Source organism: Acipenser ruthenus, chromosome 23 (assembly GCF_902713425.1).
Source record: "Acipenser ruthenus chromosome 23, fAciRut3.2 maternal haplotype, whole genome shotgun sequence".
Classification (NCBI taxonomy): Eukaryota; Metazoa; Chordata; class Actinopteri; order Acipenseriformes; family Acipenseridae; genus Acipenser; species Acipenser ruthenus.
This window is the reverse complement of record NC_081211.1, coordinates 15,894,739-15,914,036: the sequence shown is the minus strand read 5'-3', so window position 1 is coordinate 15,914,036 and position 19,298 is coordinate 15,894,739. Positions and strand designations below refer to the sequence as shown.

At 39.6% G+C, this 19,298-nt stretch overlaps 1 protein-coding gene across 1 annotated transcript in view; it reads right to left on the bottom strand.

The window, feature by feature from the left end:
* The window catches only part of LOC117413276 (ankyrin repeat and KH domain-containing protein 1), a 75,622-nt gene extending 61,415 nt beyond the window's left edge, over nt 1-14,207 (bottom strand). The window contains 1 exon segment of the mRNA XM_034022217.3: nt 13,726-14,207. Coding sequence (XP_033878108.2) covers nt 13,726-14,001 — 276 coding nt within the window. The 5' untranslated portion in view covers nt 14,002-14,207.
* Nucleotides 14,208-19,298: the final 5,091 nt, after the last annotated feature.

Below are 19,298 nucleotides of genomic sequence, written 5' to 3'. Positions count from 1 at the left end.
AGGTCTTGTCAGTGTTTCAGATTGCACGAGAACAATCTGTTGATTGACAGGTTTGAAACTGTACTCGCGCAATCTCTTTGGCTGTGTGAAAGGGTTACGACAGTACTACACCGGCATAGATAGCAAAATTTCTGTGTGAAAGGGTATTTTACACACTCGTTAAAACGTTTGAGACAGCACAGTAGCTGCATTTCTGTGTGAAAATGGTGTTAAATTACAATATTTATAGCAGTGACCAAACATGATTATTTTGGAAAACCTCATCGTTTCCAGGACCACAGTAGTCCACTCATGAATGCAATGTGTAAAGAGAAGGGTTTGCTACAATGGCACAAAGTGCTCTGCTAAGATATTCACATGACAACACAATGCCAGCTGTTAGGACAAAGAAGACCAAGTCCCCACTGGCACGTAGAAACTCACACAAGCATAAAGGGGTCTTTAGATTCTCAATTATTGGAAAAATTAGAGGCCTATTAGATTGAGCTAAGGACTACCAATCACCTCAGCCAAGATCCCTGCCCAGCCAATAACTTATTCTGTGCAGCTTGGCTCGTCTAACCACATGTCTTTACTTGCGTCTTAGATGAACCAACTGCTTATAAAAACTGGTCACAAGCAAGTCAGAACTAAACTGCTTTTCAGGCATTTAAGTAAGGCTATTCTGATGGAGCACACACCCCTAACTGGCACATACTGAAAACATTTAAACAAAATGTGCGCATTTTTACAAGCACAGCCAGCATTGAATTGAGGGTTGATCACAGAAGGGGTTTTTTTTTTTTTTGTCGTTTAAAAACAGCGCGTAGAATTCTCTCTCCAAGGCCACTTTTCATCTGTATGACTAAAACTTTTACAATATTTAAGGACGGACAGGGTCAAGGTTCACTTGACAGGAATGGCGGAAGTGACTTGGGTCACAGTAAAGCCTGCAATAGTTTAGTTTGGTGCTATCTGTCAGTTTAAGGGTGCAAATCTATTTGCACCTGTTGTTTATATGTCTAAGGCCTGATAACCAATCAGTTTCCTTGCCTATTAGCACACTAAATGTTAGTGCCCCCCATTTTTTATTTTTTTTAACTTTCATATCAGGGTGAAAAATCTGTATATCCTTCATAACAGCAAAGACCATAACAAACTGAGAATGCATCTGATGCCAATAAAAGGTAAGAAAATGTTTTAAAGCTCTATCATTCCTTTCACCTAGTAGACATTTCAGTGTTCTGAAAATAGTTCAGAACACTGTTTTCAAAAGCTGTCGAAATAGTTAACATTCATATTTCGCTTTATAATTTTAAATTGAAATATTTTACACCATAGTTCTTAGGGCAACTGAAAACTACAGGTAAGATATCAGTGTGAATTAAAGCATTTTGTACTGAAAAGATAGGAGTGTGTGCATTTCAATGAACACACGAGGCACAGTCAATCAGAATCAGGGATGAAAATGAAATAAACAAATCCTCCCCTGCAGGAATAACAAAAGGAGGAGGCATGGATTGAATCAGCCTATCGGTGACTTGCTTTGTTCACAAGCATGCGCTAAAGCAGGAACTGCCAAATCCATCACTCATTCGATTGCCTGTGCCTTTAACACCAGAAGTACCAGAGTATACTCATACCTAGAAGCCTCACATCAGTCTTTCTGATGGCTGTATTCAAAACACTGTAAATAGTATAACGAACCGAGAAAGTGTCGGATGTAATAGTTTTGTTTTTTTTAATTTTTATTGAGTATGTTACATAAATGTCTGAAAAACCGAAGCGCATATTTTATATGTATTTCAGTACTGTGCAAAAGTTTTAGGCAGGTGTGAAAAAATGCTGTAAAGTAAGAATGCTTTCAAAAATAGACATGTTAATAGACTATATTTATCAATTAACTAAATGCAAAGTGAGTGAACAGAAGAAAAATCTAAATCAAATCCATATTTGGTGTGACCACCCTTTGCCTTCAAAACAGCATCAATTCTTCTAGGTACACTTGCACAAAGTCAGGGATTTTGTAGGCATATAGTCAGGTGTATGATTAAACAATTATACTAAACAGGTGCTAATGATCATCAATTCAATATGTAGGTTGAAACACAATCATTAACTGAAACAGAAACAGCTGTGTAGGAGGAATAAAACTGGGTGAGGAACAGCCAAACTCAGCTAACAAGGTGAGGTTGCTGAAGACAGTTTACTGTCAAAAGTCATACACCATGGCAAGACTGAGCACAGCAACAAGACACAAGGTAGTTATACTGCATCAGCAAGGTCTCTCCCAGGCAGCAATTTCAAGGCACAAAGGGGTTTCCAGATGTGCTGTCAACAAAATATGAAATTGATGTTTGGATCAGATGGCTCTTTTGAAGAAGCACAAAGAAACAGGCAACGCTGAGGACCATAGACGCAGTGGTCGGCCAAGGAAACTTACTGCAGCAGATGAAAGACACATCATGCTTACTTCCCTTCGCAATCGGAAGATGTCCAGCAGTGCCATCAGCTCAGAATTGGCAGAAAACAGTGGGACCCTGGTACACCCATCTACTGTCCGGAGAAGTCTGGTCAGAAGTGGCCTTCATGGAAGACTTGTGGCCAAAAAGCCATACCTCCAACGTGGAAACAAGGCCAAGCGACTCAACTATGCACGAAAACACAGGAACTGGGGTGCAGAAAAATGGCAGCAGGTGCTCTGTACTGATGAGTCAAAATTTGCAAGTTTGGGGCAACCTACCTTTCGTGTTCCTTTACAAACTATCTGCAAGTGTACCTAGAAGAATTGATGCTGTTTTGAAGGCAAAGGGTGGTCACACCAAATATTGATTTGATGTAGATTTTTCTTCTGTTCACTCACTTTGCATTTTGTTAATTGATAAATATAAACTATTTTTGAAAGCATTCTTACTTTACAGCATTTTTTCCCACCTGCCTAAAACTTTTGCACAGTACTGTATATATATGTGTGTATATCCGAAGAATCCGACCCTTCCTCACCAACTATGCTACCCAGCTCCTGGTCCAGGCCCTGGTACTCTCCCGCCTAGACTACTGCAACTCCCTCCTGGCTGGCCTCCCTGCGTCCGCCACCCGTCCGCTCCAGCTCATCCAGAACTCTGCTGCTCGCCTGGTGTTCTCTCTACCTCGCTTCACCCACGCTACTCCACTACTCCGCTCGCTCCACTGGCTCCCGATCACCGCTCGCATCCAGTTCAAGACTCTTGTACTAGCCTACAGATGCCTTGATCAGACTGCACCCAGCTACCTCCAGACCCTCATCTCTCCCTACACCCCCACTCGACCTCTCCGCTCCGCCTGCACTAGAAGACTGGCTCTACCTCCGCTACGCTCCCATGCCTCCCGAGCCCGCTCCTTCTCCACCCTTGCTCCGCAGTGGTGGAACGACCTTCCTACAGATGTCAGGACTGCCCAGTCCCTGACCACATTCCGGCGCCTCCTTTAGACTCACCTCTTCAAACAGCACCTGTAGAACTCCTCTGTTGTATCCTGGGACACTATCACCCTTCATTTAAATATGCTTTATTTTGCTCTTATCTGCCCCCTATTTTACTGCATTTAATCCTGTACCTCAGAATATTGTAATCTGCCAAGTGTTTAATCTGTAGTATTTTGTACTTAATCATATCCTGATGTAACTATCACTACTTAATCATATCCTGATGTAACTTTCACTATTATCTGCTGTATTATTGAATTGTGGTTTGTCACACTTGAGAATTATTGTATTTCTTGTTCTTATTGTATGACTTATATTGTAACACTTGAATGTATTTGTATTTGCTTGCGATTGTAAGTCGCCCTGGATAAGGGCGTCTGCTAAGAAATAAATAAATAATAATAATAATAATAATAATACTACTAATATATATATATATATATATATATATATATATATATATATATATATATATATATATATATATATATATATATATATACACACAAAAAATTTACAAATCAAAACAAGAAATTAAGTAAACATCTGAACAGACATCGGTTTACAACATACATATTTATAAAACTGAAACGATAGCAATACATTGTTTTCTTTTCAACAGCAATCGGTTTATTATCAGATGCGCAAAAGCAACTGAACAACATAGATAAACTTAAAAGAAAACGTTTCAGAAGCGCACAGCACAAGAAGTAATAAAAAAAGTCTCATTTATTTTTCTTTTTTTTTCAACAAAATGGTATTCCTTTACCTTGAGTCTAAGGCTGTTCACAATCAATACAGATAATGCGCTTCTCCACGCCGCCTTTCTGCACAGGGCACAGCTGTTCAGAGTTGTATTTTTATTGCATTTGCCAACCTGGCATTGGCATCTTTTGCGGCTCTCAGCAGGGTTGCCAGCTTCAGCTGTGGGTACACACTTGGCAGTCTCCCTCTGTTCCAAATGCTTCTTGCGAAGTTCCTGTGCTAACTGTAAAATATATTCCTTCCTTGGTAAATTCTGCTCCGTGCATTCTTTGTAAAGTACCTAGGAGCTGATGGCTCCTAGGTCCAATACATTGTAAAACACCTGAACAGGCCACCGTCAGGAGACAGCTTTCACGGAATACATATGTGCCATCTGATCCAAACATCAATTTCATATTTTGTTGCGTTGTAAAACTCTCACTAGTCCCGATGCTAATTGACTGACCAAAGCAGCGCAGCTGGCAAGCAGACGGCAGCCTTTCAAAAGGCCGATTGAAAACAACAGACTGTCAGTCATTCACTCAGGCAGAGAGTAGAGACTAATCTAATTACAGCGAAACACATTGCAGACTGGAAAATAAATACGGACAGAAAGGTACACGAACGCACAGCCCCACACGTGTTACATGACTGGAGAAAATTACATTTTAAAACCAAAAACCGCCAAAGTGACCGCCGCAGGGCTTCTAGTGTTAAAGGACATAGTCTGGAGGCACACATTTTCGCTCCTGTTACTTGACAGTCAATGTTTCTCGCTGCCTGTCAGACTTTTTTCTGCCAGTCAAACTGACAGGCGGCTTCCGTACCTCCCTGTCAACTAGCTTGTGAAACCAGGGATCGACATTAGCCGAGATCGCAGTTTGGCCGGTAGTTATGTAGCACCACAGGCCCGACTGGGCCGGTTACATTAGTTAACTTGGATAATATTGATATAGTATAGTGCACATGGAATTTGCTCATTTTTTATAAATGAACTACATACCAAGAAAAACTTCACCTTGCTTGATTAGGCCAGTGAAGAAAATGTAACATTCTGCTTTGCTCCGAGAAGGTTTATTATTATTTTTATTATTATTGTTTGATAGTGTTTATTACTAGGATTATTATAATTCAGTTAAGCTTGTAGCATTGCTGTGATCACATGGTAACAGCTTGGTTGCGGTTTAGCTTATGAAAAAACAAGTATCATTTGTACACACACACACATTTTCAAACCTTGAATACAGTATTGAAATAACGCAACATACATTGAAGCCACTTCGCTCAGTCACTTTTTCTTTTTGAGAGAAAACACTACTTCGATGGCCCAAGGGGCCAGTAGTTAAATCAAAACCTAGAGCCCTAGAAACCATTGGACATGTATTTACAAGTTAACAGAAACACTGAGACTGCAGCGATACTGCGTGGCGGGATCCTTGCTTATCCTATGAACAGCAGTCTTGTATGCCAATTCCTTACCGTCAGACACAGGACTTCTCTGTTATTGAAGCAGTCCGACAGACACCCTTTACTAACCAGCAACACTGTAACCAGTTCAGGACTCTAGGAGATTGTGCCCCTTTCCCAATTTCACTACAGGAATTTTAACACCACACTTGTCAGATTCTTACACAAGAAAGGATGACAAGCAAAAGAATACAAATATTTGGTTGACATAGCGCTAAAAGAAAAGTGTGGTGCCCAATGGGAATAAGTGTTTCTTACAGTAGAAAACTGATCTGAGCTCTCAGTTTAGTTAACTAAACCCTTAATTAAACCAAGTAGTTTAATTAGGCCTTTTTAATTGTTCTCAGCTTCTAAAAAGTTGCAGGTTTGAAATTACTTATAACATTTTATAGTTAAGCTGAAATCTCACAAACTGCCTAAGAACAGAAGACAATTAAGGCCTAATTAAGCTAATTATTAGTTCAATTACGGGTTTAGCTAAGTAATTGAGAGCTCAGTTGGAATGAAAACCAGAAGACACAGGGGGTGCTGTGTGGCTTTTAGTGTTAGTTTTTTATTGTTAAAAAAACTGACCAAACTTTAATTAAAACTAAGAAAAAAAAAATTTGAGTACCATAACATTAATACTTTGTACTATGGTTACCTGAAGTCCTGAGAAATGTGATTGTCCCATAATTTTGGGTCTCAGACAGAAACAGTAAAATTGTCCTGGTTTTACTGTTTTACTGTATTTACATTTTTTCCCCCAAAAAATAAAACAAACAATCTTATGGGTTACTTCAGGGGTGTCAAACTCCAGTCCTCGAGGGCCGCAGGGTCTTCTGGTTTTCATTCCAACTTAAGCTCTCAATTAACGTAATTGACCTAATTATTTGTTGAATATGACTTATTTAATACTTTTCAAGGTCTTTTACAGTTGATGGTTTTACAATCGCACTTGATTCAAGGTACACTACCTATGAAACATTTTGAGGCCTGAAGAGAAGTGTTAAATGTGTCCAGTTAATCAAATAATTAGACCAATTAAGTAACTGAGAGCTCGGGTGGAACGAAAGCCAGAAGACACTGCGGCCCTCCAGGAACTGAGTTTGACAGCCCTGGGTTACTTGTTTAAGAATGTTGATTATGTGGTTAATAATTATTAATACTGTATTCAAACTTCCTGGACCTTGTTTAGTTTTTAAAATGTTATCTTGGTAGTGCCACCAGCAAAGTCAGCCTTTTTAGTCCCTATTGTGTTTTGATTAATACAGTCTTCATAAAAATCAGTACAATAAAAGAGAGATAGAGATAGCAATACACACACACAGCTGTCCAGATAAGCAGTGTACCTGCTGTTTTTATGCGTTAAATATGAAATACGCACTTAATAAAAATAGTATGCGTAATGCAGAGTAATTTTGCTGCACAGCTTGTCTGCCTCCCCACCCGCCTCCCCTAAAACTTTCACTAACTACATCTCCCAGAATTAGGGCTGTAACGAAGGGTACATTTTGACCTTCGAAGGTTCGGAACACATTATCAAAGAAGGTTCCAACCTTCGATAGTACAAATTTGAATAATTTACTTGTGACGACACCATAAGTACTAGTTAATATTTGATTAAAAGTTCTAGTAATCTTACACGTAATCTATATACATGGAATAAAACATTAATATGTAGTTTAAATATATGTTATAGGGGTCCCCAGGCTCATCCAGTTAAAGCGCTGCCGCAGGGAGCGAAGGATGAGTCACGCAGCTTGGACGACACCAGTTATTGTCCAGGCTACGCAAAGAGGCCGAACTTTGCTGGGGGCCCCCCGAGGGGGAGCGACACATTGGCACTGATGCTTCTGGGGTGGAGGGTGGGAAACTGGCAGGGATTGCTTCTCATCGTGCAACAGCGAACTCCAATGGCCAGACACGGAGCACATTCAGAGTGGATAAGAGGCAGGGCTGGTCTCTGTTCTCCGGGATCGGTAGCCTGCCCACCTCTGCTCTGGATTGCTCGCCTTAAAAGACATTCTGGCTTTAGGCTTGCGAGATCAGGGGTTGCTCACACACCTTAGAACGTCTGTGCTGGGTGGGACTCACTGCGGTGAGGAGAAAAAACATAACTGGACATTCCAAATTGGGAGAAAATAAAAATATTTGTTATATAGAACAGTAATCCCGTTATTACACATTGTTTATGTACACATAATTGATGCCGCTTGAGAGATACATATACAGTAGTGTTAGACAATAATGCAATTTTCTGTTATTGATTATCGGCTGTAAATTATCACGATTATGATTATCGGCGAAATAAAATAACATTTCTTGTAACGCGTCTACAAAAACTGTTAACTTGTTTACAAAAAAGAAAAAAACAGCGTTTCAAAAAATGCTTTCCAGTTCTCAGCTGTTGAACAGTTTCACATTCCAAACACAGATCTATTCCACTGTAACCCCCCTTGAGATCTTCATATACAGCTCTTGCCAATTTATTTTTGAACCCAAATAGTGATGCACGTGTGTCATAAGAAGTAATACATAGTATTTATTTATTGATTCATACTGTGTCTGGAGAACACTTCCAGGGTTCTCCCCAGGCCTTTTCAGCCCGATCCACCCGCCTTGCAGATGCTACTGTGCCTTTAACAATAAGGATTGACTGCGCTTCCAGCAGACTAGATCAGTTGCACATTTCTGGGTGTGAAAAAAAAAAAAAAACTCTTGGAACCACGACAGCTGTCTTACGTCTTGACACAACATTTAACCAATCAGAGAGTTGAAGGGGCGGGTTTTCTGTGTTAAGCACTTCAAGAGACTAAAACGTTAAAAATGACTGCTAAACAAATAACCAATTATTTTCAAAGCAAAAATAGTGACAATGAATGTAGGGGGTCAAAATAAACCGGCGATCAGCACAATCCACCGCCTAATACTATATTTGCGCAGGTTACTTTATTAAAAAAATATTAAAGATTATTTTCAGGTATTATCATTCAGTTCATTTTTTTGTCATATTATTGTACTTTAAGGTACATAATAGCTATACATATGCACAAAAAAAAAGCGTATTCCTTTTGTTGTGTTATTTTAACAATATGTAACCAGGTGCTTGTGACAGATATTGGGGGTTCATATATAGAGGCTGTACGCCTTTAAGAAGAAAGGCGTGATGGGATATCAGCGGAACATTTATCAGCCGACATACAAATGCTGAAGTGCAGAGGTGCTGGATTATTACACTCCGGTTTCATGCAACAGTTCTGATGGTGTGTTAAAACGCTTAAACTGAACAGTTGCATTCAAAAAAATGTAGAACAGTGAAAAATAAAAATAGACGTGTATTAACAAAATGCCCTGAAAACTTAAAGAAAATTATTTAAATGAAGCAATAAGCTCAATAATTAAGCTAAAAGGAAATGAAAAGGTTACCTGTTTTTTTTTTTTTCTGAACTCCAATAACCCTACGTTATCTTTCCCCAGGCAAATCGTAGAGTGCATAAATAAGCACGGTAATTTACCAGAATAAAAAACAGTAATGAAAAAGAAAATGTAGAACATAAAAAAGCGCAACCAGATATAGTCAACGAAAGACAACACATTATTCAAATTCTTTGTCGTACAATATATTTAAGGTAAGGCAAGTTTATTTTTCTGTTAAGTGCTCTCGGATGTTCTGTCGCCCGGCTGTACAGAATTCCTGGGGAGAACCCTGACTTCGGCTATAAAAACACTTTGCTTACCGAGGGGTGTTCTCTTAGTCGGAGACTACTGTATATGTTATTACAAAATGTATTGTTAGCACTATTTATTCAGTTCTTGCTGTCTGAAAAATACTGCTTTGATAACGGGGTATTCGGTGTGTATTATTATTATTTATTTCTTAGCAGACGCCCTTATCCAGGGAGACTTACAATTGTTACAAGATATCACATTATTTTTACATACAATTACCCATTTATACAGTTGGATTTTTACTGGAGCAATCTAGGTAAAGTACAGCAGCAGTGTCCTCCACCTAGGATTGAACCCACGACCCTCCGGTCAAGAGTCCAGAGCCCTAGCCACTACTGCCCACTGCTGTATATTTACGTTTATGTACAGAAATTCATATGAACACAATAAAAGTTTCCACTCTACAAAAACTCAATTCAAGATGGCAAGACAATTAGACGAGTCATTGTTGGCAGAAAACTGACGTCCGATTCTCGTGAATCAGAATTTTCTGACAGCGACTAATTTAGAGAGTAGGTGTTCCCAGTATATTTTTAAAATAAATGTTCAGTTCTAAACCATGTATTACGTAGGTTTAAAGTTTTGCAGTCCTATGTCAGACCAGATCCGACATTAACATTTATCCTTTCCTGTCTGACATCAAAAAGGCGTCAATCCCTAGTCGTTTTTTCTCTGTAAAAAGCCAAGAAAAGCTTTCAGAGGCCGATAAGCCAGAAAAAAAAAAAAATGGAGGCGGATCTGAGCAATACGCATAGTCCCTTCACCACAGACATAACCAAACAAGATTGCTGCTTCCGCCAGGGTGTCCTCTGCTCACCGCGGACCAGCGACACCTGTAGACTGGACAGGCACCTGCGGGCTTGCCTGTAAGCTGTCCAGAGCTGCGTTGTCTTCCGACACTGTAGCTCTGGGTTGGCTACATGACGGGCCTACAAAGTGAAAAGAAGCGGTCAGCTAATGGCACACGTTTCAGAGGACAGCGTGTGTTCGTTTTCACCACTCCCGAGTCAGCGCAGGGGTGGTAGTGGTGAGCTGAGCCTAAAATACAATTGGATATTATAGGCACCTGGCCAGACTACAGGGGTCGCTGGTGCGCGGTGAGCCAAGGACACCCTGGCCGACCTAACCCTCCCTCCCCCCGGGCGGTGCTCGGCCAATTGAGCGCCGCCCGATGGAAGCTCCCATCCTCGGTCGGCAAAGGAATAGCCTGGACTCGAACTCGCAACGTCCAGACTATAGGGCACATCCTGCACACTTCGCGGAGCGCCTTTACTGGATGCGCCACTCGGGAGCCCCAAATGTAAAAATATCTGATGAAATATTTAAGTCTCTACTACTAAAAATAGATTTGTTGATTAATTTCAAGAGATAAAGGCAGTCAGCTGCAAATTAGTTTAATAAATAAAAATCACAAAGTCACTCAGGTGAACAATGTCTTGTAATTTGCCCAAACATCAATATTTTTCAACAAAACTTTCAGGAAGTATTGCAAGATCCCTCGGGTCATAGAATAACATGTTTTTATACATGCATACAACAAGTGACCGCAGTAATCCATGTGGTAGTTAAGTTACAGAATAGCGAAAAAATTAGTTTTGACCATTTTTTTTTGCGCTAAAATAACTATTTGTATTTTTTATGCTCTCATTACTATCCAATCTAGTAGATTCAGCAACCGTCAGTTCTGGCAGATTCTACTGTACTTGCTGAAGCGCTTCTCCCACTTTAGTGAAGTCTGTGTGTGTACTTGAGTACATTCATTATTGTAGGTAGTAATTCAGCACAGAACTGAATGTTTGGTCAAGCACACTTATAAATGATTTAAGAACACTCAGAGACAGTCATTTTCCCAGTGCTAAAAAGAGGAGTGTTTGGATTTTTTTTTTTTTTTTTTTTTTTTTTTTTTTTTTTATCTGAAGATAATAGGATACTACCAAAGTACAAAATATTAGATATAAATCCAGAAGATATTTGCACATGTATGGAAGGCTTTAATGTTTGTTTAATAAACTCACAACTGGGTACTGGCAAAACCTTTTGAAAACAGTTTTCAATGCGAGCACTGTATTACTGCATGTGCTTTCCCATTAGAACCGTGTTTAAATTATCAGTAAATCCTAAAAGAAACAACACACACACAGCAAAAGCTATGGCAGACAGCACTCTTCTGGAATGTGTATGAAAGGAATGCAAAGCACTGGTCTGTGGGTGTTATAGTTCTGTGACCATGTTTCCAGAACTGTAAAACGCAAGACTCCTTTCATCCATCAACTACATCTCCCAGAATGCACAATGACTGCTGAACATGCTCGATATGCTGAAAGGCCTGGCACAGCGTCTGCCTAATCCTTGTGCTCAGGTTTTCATTGCAAACAAAAACTGCTCAGCTGTCCAGAGGGAACACTTGCAACCATTCCACCTTGAGGGCTTCTCTAAGGCCTTTTTGAATTTGCACAAACACAGAGCGACAAAAACCCTACGAAATGTATTTTAGTGGCTCAATAGCCAGAGATTAATTGAGCTGTCATGCCCCCTCCAGCTGTCACAACTAAACAGATCTAAACCCACCCCACATCTGACATTCCAATAAATTCAAGACATCAGCTATTGCAGCACACTTTTCTATTAGAGAGGCCATTACTTAATGTATTAATATGAAAAGAATACATCCTAAAGGGTAGAGTGCAATTGCTTTATTTATTTATTTGCATGCAAACTGTTTGGAAACATCTCATTTTGACTAAATAAATTATTTTAAAAGTAAAATCTTGTATGGACAAGCGGGATAGCGCTCAAATATATTTTAATTCCTATTAAAATGAATGAACATGAATATAAAACGGTGAACAGTGCAGATCAGGACACAGTATAATGTACACTTTGACAGCTGTGTGTATTATGAGCATACATAGTGTTCATTTTCACCCAATTAAAATAAATCCTCTAATATTAGGCACTTTCTACTTCAAACTTTTGACAGTGTATTTTCACTCAGTTTCTTAGCCTTTCTTCCCTCCATTAATATAAAATGTCACCTTCTCAATATGTTCATATGGCGTTAAATCTAGTCTCCTGGTGAGATATCAATCAACCCTTTGAGGCATACTTCAGTATTGGTGCTTGGGTGGGATGGGCTGTCAATACGATGCAGTACAGTACTACACACGTGTAAAGCAAGCAACATCTCACAAAGTTGACATAGTTTAAACAGGGGGACTTAAAGAGAAGAGTGACAGTATGGGGTGACTATCCAATGTATTTGATTGTCAAATTATATTACTAAAAACAAACAAAAAATGTCAAACTACGAATATCCACATAAAACCGAACCTGAAGTGGTATAAAACAGACCCGCATAGAGATAAACCGCAATCAAATGGAAATTACTGAAGTTGTTGTAAAACTTCAAAAACTGGGGCGCTTTGTTGTTGTTTTTTCGGAGGGTCCGGGGTATTGTATAATCACAGCCCGGTTATGGTAACCAGTTTGATTCAAATGATGTTAAAATAGTTATCAACGTGCAGGAATGAAAAGTATCTGCTTACTAAACGTGCACTGCAGACCCTGATTTAAAAGTCTGTGTTGAATTTGACAGACCGCCTTGTTAATAGCTTGACACATGACAGTAGTGGCAACGACGCAGATTCCCCCCAAAAAGTATTTTGTACAAATGAAAATCTCCTAATTAAAATATGGTCAATGTGCTAAATCTCCCAACTACTCCTTAAAAAATGCACTTCTGTAGTAAAATATACCAAACTGAAGTGGGGTAAATACCTTCCATATTAAGTTTACAACAAGTGCACGTTAGCATTAAATTCTGTGAAAACTAGCAGGCCTTACTGTAAACAGCAGGCCGCTAAATGTGTACAGTTCGGGTAATAAAAAGCTTTCATATGCAGAAAATGTATTGGCTCAGCAAGCCTGTCTCTGTAATCTGTCTTTAACATTACACGATCGTATTTCGTTCTATGTGCTACATTAACATAAACCAGATAGCTTTTACAACCTGCGTACGCATTTGTTTATGCAATGACGTAACTGCACCACTATATATCATTATAAAACGGATCTATTATTATTTTTACTACAACTACGCATTATATTTAAAAAAAACTTGAGGTTTGTGCAATACTACTACTACCACCATCTTACTAGGCCGCCGTGGAGCTACCGGCCATAAATCACACGTTTAAGCTTTAGGATGTATTTTATTTGATTGCCCCATCTGCATTATTCCAAAGGAGAACCGTGTGTGTGTCAATGTATAGGTAGCGCGCGTTCTGTGATAAATATAGGTTGTGTTTTAATGTAACTTTACTTAAGGGAAGGGAGTAGGTTGAAGGAGCTGTCTAGCTTACCTCAGATACCTCGTCCTCGTCGCTGCCGGATCCCGGGCCAGACGAGAGCACTGCGGCCGCAGCTAGTTTGAAATCCAGCCTGTCCGAACCAGGCCCGCCAGCCTCTCCGAACAAACGTACTTTCTTTCCTCCGACACCAATCCCTAGGCCGCCGAGCCCGGCTCCTGGTGCAGCTCCAACCCCCATCCCTACCGCAGGGGAGCGCGGAGTCACCGAGTCAATCTCGTCCTCGAAGCCGTCCGTCAGCATTGCCGTCCCGGCTACTGCATTCTGCATACTTCCCTATATAATATGTAGTTTAACAGACGTAATATTGTATTTAACTTTCTTCGGGTTTGTATTCTTTTTTTATTTATTATATTTTTACTTCAGAAATTCCCGAAACTCTCCTGAAGCGAGACGAGAAAAGAAACCCTTTCCCCCCAGCCATTAACTTTCTTACAACCTATCCCACAGCGAACCATTCCACGAATAACCCCGCCCATCCTCCAGCCTTTTGCCAATCAGATTGACCAAGATAGAGAGAAGACGGAGTCTTATTGGTTTTGGTGTCTGTCTATCAATACTCTCTCACGCGACGTCAAGGTTGGTTGAGAAGCGTGTCACTGGGCTCTGAGATTTGACGCCAGGAAACTGTATTTCTCTACGGTGATTGGTTCCCACAGAGGTCAATCTTCATCTCCCACCCACACGATCCGCCTATTATTATATTTCTAAAAAAAAAAAAAAAAAAAAGTGAAGGTTGATTTGGGTTCTGTATCGGGGTTAGGGCTGGTGTTTTCTGATACTTTGGAAAGTAATAGTCGTTGTCAATGCATTTCACAGCGTTAAACAAATATATTCCCGCCTGCTTGCTTTGGCAGTGGCCTGTCAAGTAGGAAATACGTGACTGTAACCTTTTCGGAGTCTGTTTACTGTTTTTGCCTATATTAGAAAAGACGGTGACTGGCTTGTCTCTCTCTCTCTCGCTCTATCTCTGCGTATTCAAAGTACGCAGCTGGAAAAGCATAGCGTGTACCGAGGTGCTACGCAGGGTAGTGTTTACACTCTCCCGATCCGTGTTGGCCCTCAGCCACTTTTATATGACGCTGGTGGTGGGACTTGTAGTTCCACTCCCGCGTACTGTTATTGCCATCCGTTCCTGTTTTTTGGATAGTAATTTGGTTTTCAAAATGTATAACTTTTTAAAGTACACTGATTGTTAAGAAAATTGTTCTGATCATTTCTGTTTTGGAAGGAGCTTTTTTCTCCACCTGGCGCGAACACAGATATACTGTAGCCTACTGTCTATACACGCTTCATAATGAAGAGGTGAAACTGAAAGGCTAGTTAGTAGAATATGACAATAAGGACTCAAATAAACGAAATGCTTTGGGAAATATACATCTTTTAATAAGTCGTTCGATTAGGTTCTGTTCAACTTTAGTGTGGTCATCATAATTTAAAATGAAATGCAGACAGGAAATACACCTGACCTATGACGTCCTTCAGGTATATCAAAGGTCAAATTATTCAGTAATTTGAAGTTCAGAGGGCTAGTTACTTTGTAATAACTGATTAAAATTACCTCCAAATGTGGGGCCTGATTGTCCAGTTGGTAAAAGGTTTTACTTATGTATAAAGGCAGTTTTAAATACATGTATTATTTTTTTTGAATACATTTTTGCTTTCCGTCCATTTGTAAGTAAAGTTACACATATTAAATGTATTTTTTGAATAAATGTATTGTATTGCTACCCTACAATACACTTAATATAAGATAATTCAATAATAACAAGTTAAATACACACATTTAGTTAACATTAGCCTCTAATTAATACAACAAAGACCACAATACAGTTTCTGGTAGTTTAACAAACAATCTATAAAAAAAAAAAACACAAAAGCACTTCAGCAATTTCAGATATGTGTTCTGACACCTTTACATCAAAAGTCTGCAAAAATGTAACAGAACTACCGGATTCTGCCGAGTCAACGCCAAGGGACCGTAAAGTTATCGTTAAGGTAAAAATGGGCCAGAGTGGGGCCCACACACATACAGAAATGAAATTGCAAATATGAATAAAATGTACTATTTCTGTGCCAGCTATCCTACTCAAGCAGCCTTTAGGGCTAGACACGTTTAGTTTTCACTAAACTAAACTGTATGCGTGCTGTGCAGTGAAACTTTTCAGACCCCTTTTTACTTTTCTCTTTTCCTGCTTGTGTCCTGCCTCTTCTCACTCCCTATTAGCTTCCGTCCTCCCCAGGTCTTCGTAAAGCCGAAAGCTATTGGCTGATCTTGACATACAATTATACAAATGAGCACATTTACTTTCCAACAGACAAGACTTTCGTTTGATAAGCATTTTATGATAACGCCTAAAATGCCTAAACTGCAATAAGCACAGTCAAGTTTTTTATGTAAATTTAAAAATGATTATTTCTGTAAAGTGTGTGTTCTGTTTTCTGTTAATTGTGTACTAAGTAGGCTACAGTAAAAAAAGAAAATGTGCCACAATCATTTAGTTTCAATTAAAAATAATCTTTTACTATTTTCACACTGTACAGTAATGTGTAAAATGCAGCAGCATGATTTATTTTGTGTTACTGTTAGACTACAGTAAAAAGAAAGTGTGCTACAGCTATTCATATGATTTTACTACTATATTTCTTCCAAAATTATTTATTTTTATTTTTTAAATCGGGCAACTCATGTCCCCAGACATGTCCGGTTTAGCAAGGGTCTACTGATTATGAAAACCTTTTTGATAGAAAAATATTTTTGATTTGGGAGTGAAGGCGGGGATCCATTGCCTGGGGCCATTTTTCCAGAGGGAGTATTTTTAACATTAGGTAGATAGATTACTTTTACAATTAGGCATGTTTAAAATTCAAAGGTAGAGCACAGCTCACAGTCACGCTAAAGAATCAAGAAGTGCAGCTAACATATTTAATGACTGGGGAAATACAATTCAAACCTGCTGCAGTATGTCCACTGTTTGGTCATTTCAAATCTTTGTCACATCATGAAAAAAAACACATTTGTAAGTGAAAAATGCTAAAATAAAAGTCGCTGGGCCATATTTATAAAAGATGGCTGTAATTTATAAAAAAAATTATAAAAAATGACCTGGCAGTATTTAACACTTGATTTATAAAACTACTACCTGGTTATTTTACTGGCCAGTGATGGTTTTAGATGTGATTTACCATCATGGACTGTTACTGAGAGATTGTATCTAACCAATTGTCAGAGGTATGCAAATGAGCCATGTTCCTTACTTAAGACGTCAATGGCAACACCGTCTGTTTACAACGTCACAGTATGGCTACTCGACAAGGAGACAAGGGCCTAAAAGGACAGGAGATTGCCCCTCCTGCTCTCTTTTCCTTCTCTCCTCTTTCCATTACAGCCTATTGCTGAAATCAACTGCTGCCACGTGCCCCATGGACCCCTGGCCAACAAATCTCATCTGTCTGTGCTTCTGACCTTGCTCCTTCCATTATGCACGCTCTCAACCTATCCCTGGTTTCAGTCAGGCCTGGTTCCTGCTGCCTCAAGACTGCCCGAGTAACGCCAGTGCTCAAAAAGCCCTCCCTTGACCCGGCTGTCTTATTTAACTTCCGTACCACATCCAGTCTTCTTTTTCTCTCCAAAACTCTTGAAAGGGCTGTAGCCAGCCAGCTTATGAAACATCTCACAGATAAAACTCTGCTTGACTCCCTGCAGTCTGGCTTCTGTCCTCCTTGACCTAACTGCTACTTTTGATACCATAGATCATAGCATTCTTCTTGACCGCCTTCAGAAGTATGTTGGGATCTCTGGAACCTGTCTCTCCTGGCTGTCCTCTTACCTATTGGAACGCATGCAGTCTGTTTTCTATGATGGAAGCAGTGCTGATGCAAACCCGGTCACCTGTGGTGTCCCTCAAGGATCTGTTCTCGGGCCTCTTCTCTTCAACATATACATGCTTCCCTTGGGTCACCTCATCCGCCAACATAGCCTCATGTTTCACTCCTATGCAGATGACACCCTGGATGTCCCTCTGCCATGGTCTGGCTCTCAGCTTCCATCCAAGACACCGAGGCCTGGATGTCTGCCCATTTTCTTCAGCTCAAAACTAACAAATCTGAACTTCTTCTAGTAGGATCGAAAACTCAAGAATCTCAATATTGCTGCCTTGAACCTTGGAAACTGTCTGCTGCTGCCTTCCTCCACTGTACGAAGCCTTGACGTACTTCTGGATAGTAACCTTTCCTTTGATGCCCAAATCTCCTCTGTAGTCAAATCCTCCTTCTACCACCTCCAAAACATCTCAAAGGTCCGTCCCTACCTTTCCCTCCCGGATGCAGAGATACTCTGTCATGCATTCATCTCCTCTCGACTCGACTACTGCAACTCTCTCTATGGTGGTCTCCCGTCACACGCCATAAACCAACTGCAGCTGGTTCAAAATGCCGCTGCTAGGATCCTTACCAGATGTAAAAAACATGATCACATTACCCCCTGTCTTGCCCAACTGCACTGGCTACCTGTAAAGTTCAAGATTACTTTCAAAATGATCCTGCTTGCCTACAAGGCCCTTCATCACACAGGTCCAGAATATCTCTCCAACCTACTAACCCGCTATGTCTCTCAACACAAGCTGAGGTCCTCTGACTCTGGCTTGCTTGTTATACCCAAGCAAAAGCGCGCCACACTATGGAACTCTCTCCCAGCTCTAGTGCGTGTAGCTCCCACAATCGCTCACTTCAAATTAATTCTCAAGACCCACTTGTTCTCTCTTGCTTTCCATGCTCTTTAAACCTGATACCTGCTATTAGCTGTTGTCTAAATTGCTATTTCAGGTTTTTCACTCCATCTTATTCGTATGATTCTGTATAACACACACATCCACAATGTCTAGAATTCACATCCTAGCCTTTTATTTAATGTATTATGCCTGTATTTAATGTATTTGGAATTGTATTTATTTATTTATTTATTTATTTATTTATTTATTTTACTGCTTGTATTTAATGTACTATGCACTGTATTTAATGTATTATGCATTGTTACTCACTATTTTCTAAAGCGCTTTGTCATGGTGGTCCACTATGAAAGGCGCTATATAAAACATTAAATTGATTGATTGATTGATCTGTACTATATAGTATTTAAATATGTATCATGCACTTAAAACATTAATATATGTGATTTTTGTTTAATCGTTAGCCGGAAAAGACCCGGGTAACTGGATATTTTTCAAGGCGGGTACCTGGTTCCAGATTTTCTACCCGTGCCAACCTCTGTTAATTACATATAAATCTGCACATTAAGCATATACAGCTATGGCCAAAAGTTTTGAATCGCCCTATAGAATTAACACGTTTTGCTTCATAAAGTCAAATGAAACCTGCTGAATAATGTTACTTTAACATATTGAATTACATACCGCTTTGTTGTTTTCCATATACTTAACGAAAACTGGACAAAATTTTTAAAAATTGACATTTCGAAACCTAACATGAAATCATGTTCTACTATTATGGCTTCTGGTAGACTTTTGAAATATCACTTTGTAATTTCTTTGGTAACATGATGTTAAATA